The sequence below is a fragment of the Pomacea canaliculata genome, linkage group LG1 (genome assembly GCF_003073045.1).
Source record: "Pomacea canaliculata isolate SZHN2017 linkage group LG1, ASM307304v1, whole genome shotgun sequence".
Classification (NCBI taxonomy): Eukaryota; Metazoa; Mollusca; class Gastropoda; order Architaenioglossa; family Ampullariidae; genus Pomacea; species Pomacea canaliculata.
This window is the reverse complement of record NC_037590.1, coordinates 27,653,349-27,670,077: the sequence shown is the minus strand read 5'-3', so window position 1 is coordinate 27,670,077 and position 16,729 is coordinate 27,653,349. Positions and strand designations below refer to the sequence as shown.

General features: G+C 37.1%; 1 protein-coding gene across 1 annotated transcript; it reads right to left on the bottom strand.

Moving 5' to 3' along the window:
• Nucleotides 1–868: 868 nt before the first annotated feature.
• LOC112559002 (annexin A7-like) lies at nucleotides 869–15,275 on the bottom strand. Its single transcript, XM_025229820.1, has 14 exons — nucleotides 15,159–15,275; nucleotides 14,909–14,935; nucleotides 13,920–14,157; nucleotides 13,544–13,618; nucleotides 8,432–8,590; nucleotides 7,546–7,687; nucleotides 7,177–7,271; nucleotides 6,748–6,861; nucleotides 6,279–6,369; nucleotides 5,725–5,804; nucleotides 5,207–5,419; nucleotides 4,894–4,969; nucleotides 4,471–4,583; nucleotides 869–4,171 (listed from the first exon to the last, which is right to left on the bottom strand). Exons 3-14 carry the CDS (start codon nucleotides 14,148–14,150, stop codon nucleotides 4,049–4,051), a joined length of 1,512 nt encoding a protein of 503 aa, XP_025085605.1. The 5' UTR covers nucleotides 14,151–14,157; nucleotides 14,909–14,935; nucleotides 15,159–15,275; the 3' UTR covers nucleotides 869–4,048.
• Between the last annotated feature and the right edge of the window lie 1,454 nt (nucleotides 15,276–16,729).

The following is a 16,729-nucleotide window of genomic DNA, read 5'->3' as shown; positions in this document are numbered from 1 at the left end:
AGAACCAAGACTATTACAAGAACCTTACCCATTTCTGGGAATTCTGGGGTTCAGGACTACGTGGTCCCGTTATGTGAAAGTTATTTTTGTGCTGACTCGTTATGTTTTAGTTTCCATTGACTGACATTTCTTAAAGTTTCCTCTAGTTTTGCCTTTCGTCAGATTTTTAGTTACTTTTTGGTGTGTTTTTTTAAGGGAGGGTGTGGATAGGGACCAAATCCATACATAATGACCTTTTAAATGACAGGGATGGAGTAACTGGCTACACCCTGATGTCTGCATGCATCGTGACATGTAGGTCGAGTGTAGTCCACACCCTTCCCCTTATTCCTTCTCGTCTTGAACGACATCGCCACCCCAGCAGTCGTGGTTGTGGGGCCTGTCAAGGTGTAACAGTAACATATACAACCGATAATTTACTATCATTGACTGTCATCGTGTATTATTGTGGCTTATTATTAGGCTATTTTTCCTGAACAAAGTTTTGCTTACTCTGATTAAGAAAAGACGAGAATTATTATGTTTTTCGAATTGTGAATTGACTGCTGTTTACTTACATTTTCTTTCTTTTTACGGTAACTTTTTATCCATAATAATGTACAGCTTGTCTGATGCCCTAGGGTAGTCGGGTAGTTCTGAACTTTCTTGTATATGTCTATCATAGCTGTGACAGCGTTTTTGTTGTATAGTTCTGGTACAGAGGGTGGGTGGTAGCAACAGGGTCGGACTGGATTTAGATTACAATGTTAGAAAGTATTAAATATCACTTTGCCTAGACTGCTCTCCAATTTTTCTCACCCTACATTTTCTTTCTGCCATTGAAGTGATTTTCGTTGATGCGGATGTCAGCTGTTCATCTATGCTTTCATTTTTCTGCCTTCTTCTGTTCAGGATTATTTTTTTTTTTTATGCCTGTGTCAGCTTGCTTTCTCGGACTAACGGTCTCTACAGCCTTATTTGTGCCATTCACTTCACTGTAAGTTTAACACTTTCTCTTCTCCGATTTACTTGCTCACCACATTTTAAATTCTGGGTCTACGTGTATCAACTGGACCCTCTGTTGTGTACTGTTTTGCACTGCTATTGTGCTGATGAGACATCTCTACCATCAATCTGTGTGCCATCCAAATTTATCTACTTGTCGTCGTCGTCGTTTGGACACTTGCAATGGGTGAACTATGATTAGCTTGTATCTGCTGAGATTTGTGTTTTACACAGTTCAACAAACACCTGCACATTCCGCCTAGTCCTGATTCCTAATCCTTTCGAATCAGCCTGCACGATGGCTTGCATGTGCAGCTTTCTTTTTTTCTGCCTTGTATTCTCTCTGTTGCTGTTTCTGTATTATTGTTGTGTTGGTCTGTGTTTGGAACTGTGCTATAAGCATTTTGAGTTTGTATAATTTCGTGTTGTTTGTACTTTTTTTTTTTTGCGTCATGAGTATGTAATCCACTGTAGAGCAGAAATGTAGTGGAGAAATGTAATGTAAAAAATCTGCTAATTAGCATTTCTTATTTCCATTGGTTGGCGGTCCTCATCAGCTGTGAAAATTGCATGAGTAATGAATATCTGCTAATGAAGAGCATGAATTTCATTTTTGGAATGTTTTGTATGTTTGCTTTTGCATTTGATTTTTTTTTTAGCTAAAAAAAATTTTTTTTGCTAGTTTGTTTTTTGGTCTGAGGTGGAGTGAAATAACTCATCCAATAGCTCTCCTCTTCAGAAATGAGTTACTTTCACATGCACTTAATAATGCCTTCATATAGCTACCATATCAGGGAAGCAGGAGGGGCAGTCGCCCCCTCAAAAAAGATACTGAGGAGGCAAGAATGTTGATGTACTGTCAGCATAGAGTTTGGTACCAGAGTTCAGAATCTTCCTACGCCATTGCATATGATTGTGTCATCGGCTTCATTTTTGTTATTGTTAGCGCATATGCTGTCCTTACTCTTTTGATACAGGTGGATCAGACCATTTAAAACATGGTGAGCATTACTAAGTGTAAACAGCAGCATGCGGCTGGGCTTCAATAAATATATCATATCCACTCCCTTCTCACCTTTCTCCTTCAGCTGTATAATGCAAATCTTTTTCCCAGCCATCATCCATATTTATCAGTAACTAGACCCCCTCCTTCCCGCCAAACTGGCCAGTTTCCCTAAAAAATCCAGGGGATGGAGGATTCTTTATCTGCATGTCTGTTTCTGTCTGGCAGGAGCTGGTTTGTGAGCTATGTCAGTTTGCAGCTGCATCATGTAACTGGATCAGTATGTAAATAAAAACAGCACTCATATCCCATGTCTTATCTCATCACTACTTGCATGAGTCAGGGCTTTAGCCTGCATTTGTGTAAACAGTATGCTTCAAACTAAAAAGACTAAAGGTAAAGGGAAAAAGTAAAACCTTTATTTTTCTATAACAGCCATATATAAATAAAGAACTAAGCTCCAAAAGGAGAGAAAAAAGAATCAAGCATTTGTGGAAACAATATCTAAAGGTGCATAAAAATGTATAAAAAAAAGTAGTTTCAGTATTCTGTTAACAATAAAATACATTTTTTAATGTCCAAAAAGCGTCAAAATATCAGCACGTGTATCAGACCATAAACACAGCCAAATATGTAACATTAAAGGCGAGACCTTGTGAATTGTATGTTTTGACTGATCACTACTGCTGCAAAAATAGTGTGTATGTGTGTGCATATGCATCTGCCTGTGTCACATACCTGCATGCATTTGAAAGCAATAATGTGCAGGAATTCATATGCATTTAACATTTCTTGCACTCGGTGGGTGTAGGTATGTGTTATGTGTCTGCCATTTAGATACTTAGATAAATAGGGTCAATTTAATGCAGACAATTTGACCTAAGAGATTCATGTACAAATTCACATCCATTATATCAATACTATGTTTGGATACAAAAAGTATAGTAAAGTAAGAAATAAACAGTAAATTAGATAAATATATATATATAGAGAGATATTGGTCTGGGTATGATAAAATAGCTTGATGCTACATGCCTTAAAAATATCATCCCTGTAGGATAAAAAATACAGATATATTTAAGGATTGCTCTATGTAAACAGCAAAATACTAATAAAACAACATCATCACTAACAGGCAGAAGAAAAGCTGGCGGATGAAAACAACAGGATCACTATGCATTGTAAGCAAAAGATACACTTAGTAACTGTGAGTGTCTAAATCACGTGCAAGTACAATAACAAAGGGCAAAAAATGTCAATGTGATCACAGTCATAAGACCAACAATACTCACTGGCACTTCTGAGAATAAAGTTTCTTCAAGGAATACAGTTCACAATCAGATTTCATAAGGAGATGAGGTTGCAACAGTTAACATTCTCAAACAAAAATTGTTGCTATGGCCTCAGGAAATATGCATTCATTGTACATACTGAAAATATGATGTAGTTGTTCTATCTGTTGAATCTGATTCAGGTTAGGTTTTTTTTTTTTCATTTGAGACCCTGAAACATTTAATTTCCTCTTATTAGGATTAAAAACTGCAGTTCGCAGTTGCATCTAGAACATTCAATCACAGGATTTTTAGTTACTGTGCAGCAAAACAATGGAACTCTTTCCCCTTCCATATCCAACGCAACTGAATCTTTTAAATGTGCATTGAAAACACACCACTTTCTTGAGCATTGACAGAAATTATTGGGCATCCTGACTTCTACAGCATACATCATCCTCCAACCTGGCTTGTACAATGTAGACCCCAGTTTTTGTTCTTGTCAGGAGGAGAATCCCTGAATGCTTGCAGTTCAACAATTTTTCACTCTTTCTGCTGCTCCATTGCAATAATGATGCCTTCCCGCTGATTAATGCACTTTAACTTTTCACATTTACATACAGATGATGCTCATTTTTCTGCTAGCCACTTACATGGTGAGTACATACCTTATGCCATATAATTAAAATCAAAGAGTAAACAAGTGCATAGAGAATTCTTGATTTTTGCAAAGCTACATACTGAATACATGGGAAGGCTAGTTGTTCGTGAAACTTCACCCTGAATAAGCCTACGAGCCAATAAGAGCCAGCAGTATGCGCTTGTAGTCACCACTGGTGTCCGAGGCCACCTCAGAGTCCAGTGTCTTCTGGTACTTAGTCAGGTATGCATCCTTGATGTCCTGCAGGTCAATCTGGTGGGGAGAAAAGAACAGCACATTTATACATCTTTATGAAAGTGTAGGACAACATTCATGTTATCAAATGTTCTGGTAACCTGGTCTGAATTGATTCAATTAATGTTGCAGCTTAGATTTCATTTCATTTCTTCCTTTTTTTTTTTTAGCCTTCTTTTCCTGTCTTCTCCTACCTTCTCTTTCATTTATCAATCTTTTTTTCACACCATCAAACGTATGCATTAAATGATATTTTGTAATGGCGTTTATGTGACCAGGCTGCAATAAATGACCTGGTACAGTGTTGTTATGATTACCTCACATCTTGAGACAATAATGCGGATCAGACGGGAATCATCAGTCCCCAAGCCTTTAATAGAGTCATGAAGTTTGTCTGCAAAGTACTCTGGTCTGTTCTTGGCTGAGCGCACTGTTAACAGTACAAATAAGTTGCAAATACAGCTCATGTTTAGCTCCTCATTTTGGAGGTAAGTTGATAGGATGATAGAAAAGACTTAAGCCATTATGAGACATAACTACTCTGCAAACAAGGCACCTAGTTTTAAAATACAAACATCTGGGCAAAATAATCAAAAGAATTTAAGCGCTTGCCCAATCATCTCATGTCATAATAAAAGGATAAGCAGCTTCACTCAAAGCTGTCAGCAAAAGTCTAAATGACTGGTTCAGTCATAAAATCTCAGCAAGTCTTGTGAAATACAAAGGAAAATGATGCTTACCAATAGCTCTCAGTCCTGTCTCAAAGTCCCCAGAGGTCTCGCTGGATATAGAATCAAGTATGTCTTTACCTGTCAGCTATAGACAGACCAGAAACAGATTGTCTTTTAAATGCAATTAGTAGCTACACATTTTCCTTAACTGATGATCATAGAATTCAAAATGTTGACTGAAGAATAGTCAAAAAAGGGTGAAGAATCAAAAACGTGTTTTGAGGCATCTGGTAACAGTTTCAGCTGGAAAACAGATCCAATGATGGGGTGGAAGAAGGGAAGGGGGACTGGGAAATCTCACAAATTTTTAAAACAATCTCACCTTCTGGTATTCAGAGAAGGTAGCCTGCAGCTGGTACATGTGTCTCAGTGCCAGGACAGAGATGAAGGTCGATTCGTCTGTGCCTAAGTGCTTGATGCCTGCCTCCTGCAGCTTCTGCGCATCCTGGCGGGCCAGCTCGGCATTGACCACAGCAGAGGCACCCTGCGATCTTACTTGCGACAGCTGCTCCGGGGTCAGCTCTTGACGATTACCCTGCCACCAGACACCGACAGTATCAGAACCTTAGCAGATATGATTCTTCGAGTGCAAGTACAGATTTAGATGACTTTATCAGTGCTAGTACAATTATTAACCATGTTAATGATCTGAGTAGAAAACCTTACAAAGAGAAGATGTTAGACACCAGTACAAAGTCAGTTTCTTATGTTCAAAACAATTTACGTCTAGCACAATGGCTAATAGGACTACTGATACAAATGAGGCACCTAAACATGCCCATCACTTGTGATACAGATCTTGCTTCACAACTGAAATTAAGTCAAGTGTTCCCATGATACCTGACAGCATGAGATGAGGAGCTTCTTAAAGTGGCCACTGGTGTCGTCACTAATGTCCTTCTCCAAATCACGTTTGAAGTCTTCAACATAAAATATTTCATTTACATGTACAGCAAGACTCCAAGTTCAACAAATTTGAGGGTTATGATAATCCAGAAATAAAACAGAAAGTTCCTTAAAAGAAAATGACAGCTTTTTTTAAACAATGCAATTGTAATCAACTGTAGAGTAATTACAAAACAGACTTTGCACATTTAATGTGCTGGCAACATTCGCAAGCATATACTGCATGTGAAAATTCCCTAGCATTCCACCTCTACCCCAACCCATTCTACTCTACAAATAAATTAAAGATTTTGCACTGTTTGATATGCAGAAAGGTATGTGAAAGTAGTGAATGTAAATAGATACATTGTTAAGTAGTTATCCTTTGCAGCCTATAATCCTCACATACACAGTATCAACATTTCTTTTATTTCACTTCTCTAGTCAATCCTAACTGGATCAGCTTGCTATTCAGGCTACAGATCTGATGCCAAGTCTTTGTAACTTACGCTCTTTGTAGCATGCCACAATGTCCCGGATCTGCTGGTTGCTGCGTGTGCAGAGGATCTCAATCAGCACTGATTCCTTTGTTCCCAGACCCTAAAAAAGATGTCACACCTCAAGATAACCTGCTGAGCATCAGGGATGGCAGCAAAACTACTCAAACAGAGGACAAAGCCTTACATCCCCTACTCCCATGTATAAAGTATGTAACACAAATATTTCACCATTCTTGCTCATCTTCTGCACTTTGAGAAATTCACAGAAAGTATGAGATACTGTTAGTGCTGACAGACTTTGCACCTTGACAGACAGTGTTCTACCTTTCATTTCACCAGTCATTCACTTAAATAATACATGTTGCATCAACTTTTTAAACTTAGCATACTCCCCGCAGAACTGCTCGATAGTTTATGTCACCATCACATGTTCTTCAAGCATCAAATTTGGCCTCTTAGCTTTTCTCCTGGTGCTCACCTCCATGGCATGATTAAGTGACCAGGCATCATAGTAGGCTGGTGGTTTAAACATGCCCATGATGGTCTCCCGGAAGTTGCCACTCAGCTCTGACTCCAGGTCAGCAATCAGGTCCTTTCAATACATTGAAAGATGATACTTATTCTAAGAAAGCATTTTTTTTTTTCACTTTTCTGGTGACCAACTGCACACCAAAGCGTTTGTTAGTGAGCAGATATCATTCTGATTATATACCTTTTTGGTGGGATTATTCTTGTCGAACTACCAACAGTAACATTATCATAAAATGCAAGTTGCATAGTTCAGTGTTTTCCTTAAAGAAACTAGATGAAAATCAAATTAAAAAAACTGAATAGCCTATTCTTCAATAAATGTCCTTAGTGATGACAGTAGCAAGAAATCTCAGAGTCTAAAGTGCTGTGAACTCACCCTTCCATACATGGTCTTGTAGATCTTGGCAATCTCCTGACGCTGGGTGTTACATCTTTTACCAATGATGCCAATGATAGTTCGCTCATCAGTACCTTCAAAGAAAAAAAAAACCAATCTGTCAGCAGCAAAACAGACAGAAAATCCTTTCTCCAATGTCCATGCTCCTGCCTAGGTTAATGATTTGTTTAGATATGTTAGAGTACTACTTCATTTCCATGCATATAACAAGGCATCAATACAACAGATTTAATAAATGTTTTCTGTTTTTATAAATATATATATAGGTTTCTTGGATTATTTAAATCCTCTAACAGGGTCCTTCTCTTGAAAGAAATTCACTCACTATCATAGCTCCAATAGTCTCACCTGCACCCTTCATGGATTTGCGCAAAGTTTCGGAGTCACGCTCGGCAGAGAAGTTAGGGGAGGCAACAACAGTGGGGCGGAAGATCTGTGCACACCCATCCAGCGTCACACGGTCCAGGCCTGCACCTATTGCCTCCACACCCTGTCACAGAAACCATCATGTAACTTTAGATTGGCAGCAGCATCCTGGGCAAAGCAGTTATAATAAATTAACTCTGGTGTAAACAAGTTTCCAAATAAATAGACAAGACCAAATGAGTTCTATACTCCTTTGTGAACACCTCAGTGAAGAATTTTTCAGATATCCTACAAAAGCTGTCGGCAGGTAAGGAACACTAGAAGATATCTTAAACTTCTCAAAATTGTTGAATGCTAAGCACATACACTTAACAGATAAGAGAAGCCATTCGAAAAAAACTTTTGCAACATTTGTAAAGAGATTTAGACAAATGAAAAATTTGATAGTTTTCAACTACACATTGGTGGTGTTTGTGGCGTAAATTTAATATGAAAGAGGCAGCATTTACATTTTCAGGGATCTTTAAAATATTTTTTATTCGTTTTATATTATTTTAAAATTTGCATACGTGGATATCATAAAAAAAACTGCAGCATATATCACTGACTTCTGCTTCAAACTGGTGTCTAATAGCCCTTACTCAAGTTGAAAGGTGAGATGGAATCTGCTACTATGCAGACCAACCAGTGGTCAAAACATATTTTCCCTGCTCTCCTGTTGACTGTAGCCTTGATAATGCAAGCAGATCTCTATGTATATTCCTAGCATCAAGGGTGATACCAGGGTGATGTCTTTATAGGCCAAGTAATTTTGAAAAAAAAAAAATGCTGCATTCTTGTAGACCCTTCACAAAAGTTAACTTCTCACAGCTGGGACAGCAGCAGTTCCATGTGGAGCAGCAGCCGTTATTCCTCCACTGGGTGCCAGCATAGCAGGTGGTAGCCCTGAGGCAGGGTCATGGCTTGGGTGTGCCCCAAGCACCAACATGCCCTGATGCGTGGACACCTGAGTGGCTTCCATCACCAGCTGTTAAAAGAAAGCATCCCACAGGACTGTCAACAACACTTGCAGGATTAGGATGGAGAGAAAAAGAAAAAAAGATTTTGTGTACCAAACTAGCAACTTTAAATGCAATAAAAAAAAACCATGGAAAGAAGATTATAAATCTCCTTCTTCTTCTGGATGAAGACTCAATTTTCAACCATGTATGAAATAAGAATTTTCATGTAGGTCATATCTTCTGTTTGTGTCAGCATAGAATTTAATAGAAAAGCGCCTTTAAGTCCAGCCCTGAAGTAGACATGCAGTTCTCATTGTCCTTTTAATAATAATAATCATGCAATATATAAATAGCAGAATCATGCTCATAAAGGGGCAGGCACTAAGTGGTTGATACAAAAACTAGGTTAATATGTACTACATGAACAAACAGAAAGATAGGCAATGATAAGGATAAAGTGCAAAAGCCCCTGCAGAGGTAACAGATCGTAAAGAGTTAGTTAACATGTTATCAACAAAGGTATGCCAGGCAGGTCAGATTAACCAAGAGATATGAAATTTTCACCAAGACTGATTGCTCAATTTCTGGGGACTATCCTAGCTAAAGAAGTTTTACTAGAACACATTTTATACTATCATCACAGAGTTTTCTGCAGTCATTAAGTTCATGTTTTAAATTATGCACAGCAAGTGACAGAATTGCATGATATTTTTTTTATCAGACTCTCACTTCTCCCTCACTTTCTCTCCACTAGTAGAGATGTGTAGTTTCTTCATGAATAATGGGGTATTTTCAATAAATTTATCTTTAGAAATTGCATTTGTTCAAGCACTTTGATAGATACTTCACATTACTTGTGACATTCCCATTTTGCAAGAGAAGTGATAAACAATTCTCTGCAAGTAGCCTATGAGGTTTGATTTTTTTTTTTTTAATCAATGGATTGCTCATAGCCGTAAAGTATATTTTGGTGTTGGGGGAAGGGTGTTTGTGTAATAAGTCAGAGTAGGAGAGAGGCAAAATCTAGTACATATAACTGAAACTGTCAGCTTATAATTTTTGACATCGTCTTTTTTACAAACTGGACTACTGTTAAGCAAGAATTCACGAGAGTGATGTCTTTTAAAAATGTTTCTTAAGCTGCACTACTTCAGTTAGATTTAATGCAAACCACTTTTCTATCCTCAGTGGCTGTGATAAAATTTTAAACTAGCAAAATTATATATACATTACCCAATCATACTGGTAAATTAGAGTCTCAGGTGTAAAGCTTGCAAAAACTGTTTTGAGGTGTTTTAGGCTTCAGGCAGTTTATGACTGATTGGTTTGTTGTTAAACATCTGAATGTTTTTACTGACCACCATAGCTTAGCAACTGCTGTTATATATATATATAGCCAGTAGGTTTTTTAGAACAGAATTTTGATCAAATTAGTATATTTATTTATTATTTCATCACTATGTTATCAATGTGTCATGATGCTGCATGATGTCCTACAGTTCCCATGTGGTTCCCAGCTTTCTGAATGTAAAATAGCATATCCATGGAATCTTGAACTTCTTTGCCAACCATTATTTGTGTAATTGTAATGCATTCAGGATCCTCAACATTAAATAATATGTAAAAAGATAGTTTAAGAATGCAAGTGAAAGCTCAAATATATTCTGATCATCATCTTCTATTGGGCATAGCTGTCATTTTCACACAATATCAATTGAGAGTGTCTTTTCAAATTCTAACCTTTAAGCCCTATTGAAATGACAATATTCTAAAGAACATGGCATTCAGTGTTAACCTTCCTGTTACTTAAAAAGGGCATGAAACTAAGATTTAGACCTATCTGAACCATCAAGACCAGCACAAACCTACAAAATTTCTATGGGTAACTAAAATAGGCAATAGAAGTTTAGCGAAGCATGTTAAGCCACAGTTTCTAACTTTTCTAAAGTTTTTAACTGCTTCATCTCAAGCTGGACAAATATAAAGCAACCTAGAATTTTTTAAGAGTTTATTGTCATACACCAAAATACCAAGAATATTCAACAATCCCAAGACAGCATCAGCATACAATAAAATCTTTAGCAGCATATCACTATTACTGTTAGCACATTTGTGAAGCAGATAAAGAAAGGAAGAAGAAAGTGTACTATTTAAATTAATATTTGTTTTGAGACAGGGTGCTTAAACATCACTTTTGTTCCCAAAAAAACTCCAGAAGAAAGTCAGAACATAATCATATCATCACCTGATAATTATAATCTGTCATAATCCAAAGGGATGAAACTGAACAAACAACAAACTAATGAAGTTACATAAAAAGATTAATTAAATATGCCTTTTTCTGTCTAACATTTGGCTCAGAAAAAAAAAATACACACAATAAATATAAAGCGATGTATAATATTTTTGCTTTCTACAACAAATATTTTCTGATTAATATTACCGCACTTAATATGGTGATAAATTGAAATAAATGCCTTTCAAAGACATGTTAACAAAGTAGATTTTTCTGCTATACTGGGAGTGTTCTAACAGCTCCCATTGGGTTGCCAGTTTCTGCAAGCTGTGCTGGACTAACAGACTGAGGCTGTTCTTTGTTGTTTTACCTGTGTGACTTTCAATGCTGCTACATGTGAATAAATTGTTATTATAGGTGTGAGTCTGACTGGTGATTGCAAAGGGATCTGTCTGGTGTGGTTGGCATGTATGTGTGATGGCACTGTCGGTTGTTGAAGTGCTATAAGGTTCTTGACTGCTTCTTTACAGTCCTGATTGCTAATTGCTCTCTGGGAAGAGCCGTAACTTATAATTTCATGAAAGGGAAGTATTAGCTGAGTAATACTACTAGATTTAACAGCCCTTAGCATCTGAATTCTTGGCCTGGTCAAAATTTGCACAAACAGGCCAACTTAAAACACCCTGGGAGCAAAAGAAAACTTTTTAGCAGTGAAACCCCAGCACCTTATCTATCCGGATGTTAAATAAACAAAATTATATATGTATACATATGATCAATCAGTATGAGAAGTGCATCTTATTAAAAATATTAAATGTTACATATAACAGCATGGTCTTAACAGCATTAAACACCAAAATTACTGAATTATTCATTGATAAAATCAACACTATTCTTAATCTGTTATTGATGACTTATTATGCCCTTTTTTTTTGACATTCTTCAGTAAAATTTCAAGTCTACACAGAAAGTTGCTGCATGTTTGCAGAAAAATCTCTGCACCGCAGGCTACTGGGCCCTAACGGTGATAATCTGAAACAAACCAACACTGCTGTTTAGCAAATTCTTTTCACCTTATTGCAGAGGAGAATAATAAAGCCAGTTAAACAGCCATGGTGAAAGGAGGGAAGAGAGAACAGAAAATGATGGTGCAGTCTTCACTGATACTCATTTCAATGCTGTTCATCCCCAAAACCATGCAGTATTTTCTAGAATGTTTTTCATTTAAATGTAGTCATTGTAAATAAGGTAGTGTATGATATCTAATATCTATAAAATTACTTATGCTTATTTATGATGATACCCACTTTCTTTATAAACAGAGATCAAACATGTCTGGAAAAAGCATGCGATAATAAGGATTAACTGGTGTTTTCAGCTTACAACAGACAAACTCTCTAATCCATATGCACCACATAAAGGTCCAAAATGGTAGCAAAACCAGATACTGGAACCTCAAGGAAAGTTTGATGTGTTATAAAAGTATTGAATGCTACCATGAAGAAGAAATGAAAAACACAGACATAAAATGGAGCCTCTTTCAGATTTTGAAACAGTTCAGAACAGCCTTTTCATTTAAATCCCTTTTACCTTTATTGCATAACTTCCAAAAAAAATCAAGTCAAATAAAGACCCTGAATGTACACAGCCCCCTGTTGGCTCATGTGGTGTCATCCAAGTGCTTCTCCTAATTTAAAATGATTTTAAAAGTCTCCTTGCATGGCTGAACTAATCATTAGCATGATTATGAGATTCACAAAAAAGCAAGCAATTTCTGATGCAAAGTTCAAGAGTATTACAAGCACAACAGAGCCCAAAAGTCATGGCACAAACCCCAGTAAAAGCTACTATGAAGCATGACACTGCTTAATACTGCATGTGCTAAAATGTAAGATTTTTTCCAAATCAGTTTTTTTCAAACTGTAGTTCTCACAAATAAATGACAGGGTGGGTGGATGTGAGGCAAACTGTGCATATGCATTCAGGCACATATAACATGTAAAATTATGCACACTAGTAATAGCTACTGTCATAAACAAAAATCTTTTTGCATGCATTTGAAGAAAAGAATAGGTTAGAGAGTAAAGGCTAAACTCAGAACAATTCACAATGCTACAGTAGTTTTTTTTCCTGTCAGTCAAATCTTATCAAAATACTACTGTACTGACATTTTTATTTTGTTATAAATCTAAGTATATTCTCACCTATTATTTAATAAGATAGACAAGAACATTCTGAGGAATTCTTATAACCATTAAGTTTCAATACCAAGAAAGCTGGCTTCTAAAGCCAGTATGTTCCCTTAAAGACCAAAACAAAACTACCATGTATTTGTAAATTACATTAGAGAAACATGTTAAAGTATAGCTATTAAGTTCAACAATGTTTAATTTGTGATTTTAAGTGCAGATGCTCGCATATCAGTTTTTCCAAAGCTGACTTGTTTAATGCAAAGACAACATGCTATTAGATATCTCATTGAGGACTGGATAATGTTGATTACTTTATAAGAGGTCAATCAGTAGCACAGAAAATCACAAACTCATATACACAAATTTATAAAATAGCTTTATCTGAATAAAAAAGGATTCTGCATCACTAATGCATCTACAAAGAATGTCAGACATCAGCTTGCATACAAATAAGCATATAAATTTGCATATGATTAAAAAATCAGCTATATAGACAAAAAACATTAGGCATGTGTTAAATTAAGAATGTGTTAGAACAAAGGAATACTTACACCCAGGTGGAGCAAAGCCTCCTGGTCCAACACCAGGCGGTGGGTATCCACCATGAGGGGCAGCAGGAGGAGGTCCTGAAAATTTCAAAATAATCAAGTAACAAACAACACCCAAAAGTTACATACCTAACAGTAATATACTGTTGATTCTTTCAATGACAGGACAAGAACAGATGGGGAACAGGCACTAATTTAGCAGGTGGAGAGTCTATACTTTAATTCAACTGCATGGTATGTGTGCCAGCATTATTCTGCCACTGCAAGTAAAATTTTCAAGTAATGTTTGTGAGCAACTTGTGCACAAGCGTAATCAAAAAAATACCTATTCACATGAAATGACACTTGCACAAACTCTAGTTCTTTTTCTCTCACTCACCAGGGTATGCACCAGGATAGGGCTGTTGACCTGGAGCTCCATATGCTGCAGGAGGAGGGGGGTAGGCCCCCGGAGGGGCACCAGGCACTCCCATTCCAGGTGCAGGTGGGTAAGCCTGAGGATATCCTCCATGGGGAACTCCATGATGTCCACCATGGGGAACTCCATGATGTCCACCATGTGGAACTCCATGGGCATAGGCAGGAGGATAGGCTCCATGACCTCCTCCATGCCATGGCTGTATCCCACCAGACACAAACATTCATAAGAAAATTAACAGTCAACCCCTTCCTTTCTTACTGCAAAACAGAACAAACATCAAAATGTCACAAAATGAAGGCTCTCAACCAAATATCCTTGTTTGTACCTATAGAGTACTAAGATCAAGAAACTGTGTACACATATATATATATAGAGAGAGAAAGAGGACCATTATGTTCAAACTGACCAACTTTTTGCAGCAGCATAAAATCTAAGTTTAGAAATAGTTTTTAAACAAAACACATTCTAAACAGGTCATGTTAGACATGCAACTTTTATCATGAATATTATTTGAGAAATTATCATTGCTACTGTACCAGTTAGGATTACCAAAAAAACTACAAATGTATTATTTCTCTTAAATTCAGTGAAGTGAGTACTGACAACTGGCATCAGACACAGCAAAAGGCACAAAGCAAGACAAAATCAAAGTAAAACAATTAACAGTAGAGCAAAACATGCTTTCTGACTGAAGGAGCTCAAGTTCAATTTAATAATGGTCATGCATTCTCTTAAAACACTGAAAGTGGTTCGTGCATTTTTATGAAATGTTAAGCACGTAAATGCACCTTATACGAATGAAAAAAAAGGGGTGGGGTAGAACATTATGACAAAAAATCTCTAAATTTTGTAAGATATTTGTTACAATGATGTTATAATTTTTGTTGATACATTAATAATTCTCTTCTCTGAAACTGTTTTAAAAATAACTTTGAATCAAAACTTACAGGAAGAGTGCCTGGAGCAATCAAGCCCTGAAAATACAAATATTCAGTTTTCAAAATGATATATTTATAGTTTTATCTGATTTTTATTCAATGTACTTGCAGAAAACACAGCAGCACTGAACGACAGCTATACAAGATATCTACTTATATTTGCAACTATCCTTTTACTTCTAAAACTCATGTTAAATACAAAGTATTCACTCCAAGAACAATTTCCTGATTCACTGCATTTCTTTTAAGACCAACATACCTTCCTCATCTGCTTTTTCCATCTCTTTCTTTGCTTCTTCTCATGTTTTGGAAGATGCTTCCACTCATCATCTGAAGAACCAGATGAGCTGGAGGATGAGGAGCTGCGCCCTCCGTGCTTCTTGTGCTTGCCCATCTGGAAGGCAAGGAGAGAAATCTATTGCCTTCGCTCTTTGCTTTATTTTTAAATGATTTTAAATGAAGTCCTACTTGCTAGAGAACACTAATGGTCTTCAATCTATATCTAGTGAAGCCACATCTAGAGGCTGATGATCCACTATGGCAATCCACCTAAGCTCATAAGCATTATCCAGGGGTTGTACGATGACTCGTCCTGCCAAGTTATTGACAACGGCAAACTCATTGAACCTTTTGTAATGAAGACTGGCATAAGACAGGGTTGCATATTATAATCAACAATCTTCCTGATGGTCATAGACTGGATTATGCACAAGACAACAACACCTGTATCCAGTGGACCTTCACCAAACAGCTAGAGAACCTGGACTTTGCACATATTGTTCTATCTTATCGGCAGCAGCATGCACAAACCAAACTGAGTAAGCTAGCAGAAAAAGCAGAGAAGACTGGTTTAAGGGTCAACAAAAAGAAGACTACAGTGATGAGAATCAACAACAAGCAGGAACTTCCAATCCAACTTCAAGGAAAAAACATCCTGGAAAGAGATCACTTTGTGTATATGGGGAGCATCATCAACAAGGATGGTGGAGCGGACAATGACATCAAAAGCTGCACCAACAAGGCCAGACATGTTTTCAACAGCCTATTCCCCATTTGGAACTCTCGAGCATTATCCTTTTGCAGTAAGACAATCTTTGCAGTAATCTTTGACACCAATGTGAAAGCTGTCCTACTGTATGGTTCTGAAACCTGGAAAGTGACAAACACCATCAACAAGCTCAAGACCCTTACCAACCGATGCCTACACCATGTTCTGGGAATAAGATGGCCTGAAAAGATCTCCAACAGCAGCCTTTGGTAAAAAAAAACAACCAGAATGCCACTAGCCAAGACATCAAAAAGCACAACTGAGGCTGGATAGGACACACACTATGCAAACCAGCTGACACCATTGCCAGGCAGGAACTTGACTGGAATCTCAGGAGAAGAGGAGAGTTGGGAGACCAAAGCAGACTTGGAAACTAACAGTAGAGAGCGAGGCAAAGGACATTGGGACCATGTGGGCCCAACTGAGGGGTGCTGCCCAAAACCGGCTCCACTAGCAGAGTAACAAGGAATAAACTAAACTATTTTAAGTAGACTTTTAGACTAAGAACAAACACACCCAGTTCAGTGATACTTGGCACATTTGGTAAATTTATACAAGATTTTATTGCAAAACCTAGGATGCTAAGTTTTTCAGCATAAATTGATTAATCTTTTTAATGTGCATAAATTTTGTAATATTGTTTACTAGTTTACATACAAACTCTATGTGAAAAATGGAATCCATTCAAATTATTCTACTGCTGTTAAAGATTTATTGAATAGTTTAAGGCTGTCATTGATTTGGCACCAACAAAAAAATTTGAAAATTTCTCCCAAATGGTT

What these genes read in the sequence shown, in the direction of transcription:
- LOC112559002 (XM_025229820.1), bottom strand. Translation starts at nt 14,150, where the DNA reads ATGGAGGAGGTCATGGAGCCTATCCTCCTGCCTATGCCCATGGAGTTC. An exon ending in CTATCCTGGTGCATACCCTG is followed by an intron (nt 13,619 to 13,919) that starts GTGAGTGAGAGA and finishes TGAAATTTTCAG; the next exon opens with GACCTCCTCCTGCTGCCCCT. An exon ending in TCCTCATCTCATGCTGTCAG is followed by an intron (nt 5,420 to 5,724) that starts GTATCATGGGAA and finishes GTCTGGTGGCAG; the next exon opens with GGTAATCGTCAAGAGCTGAC.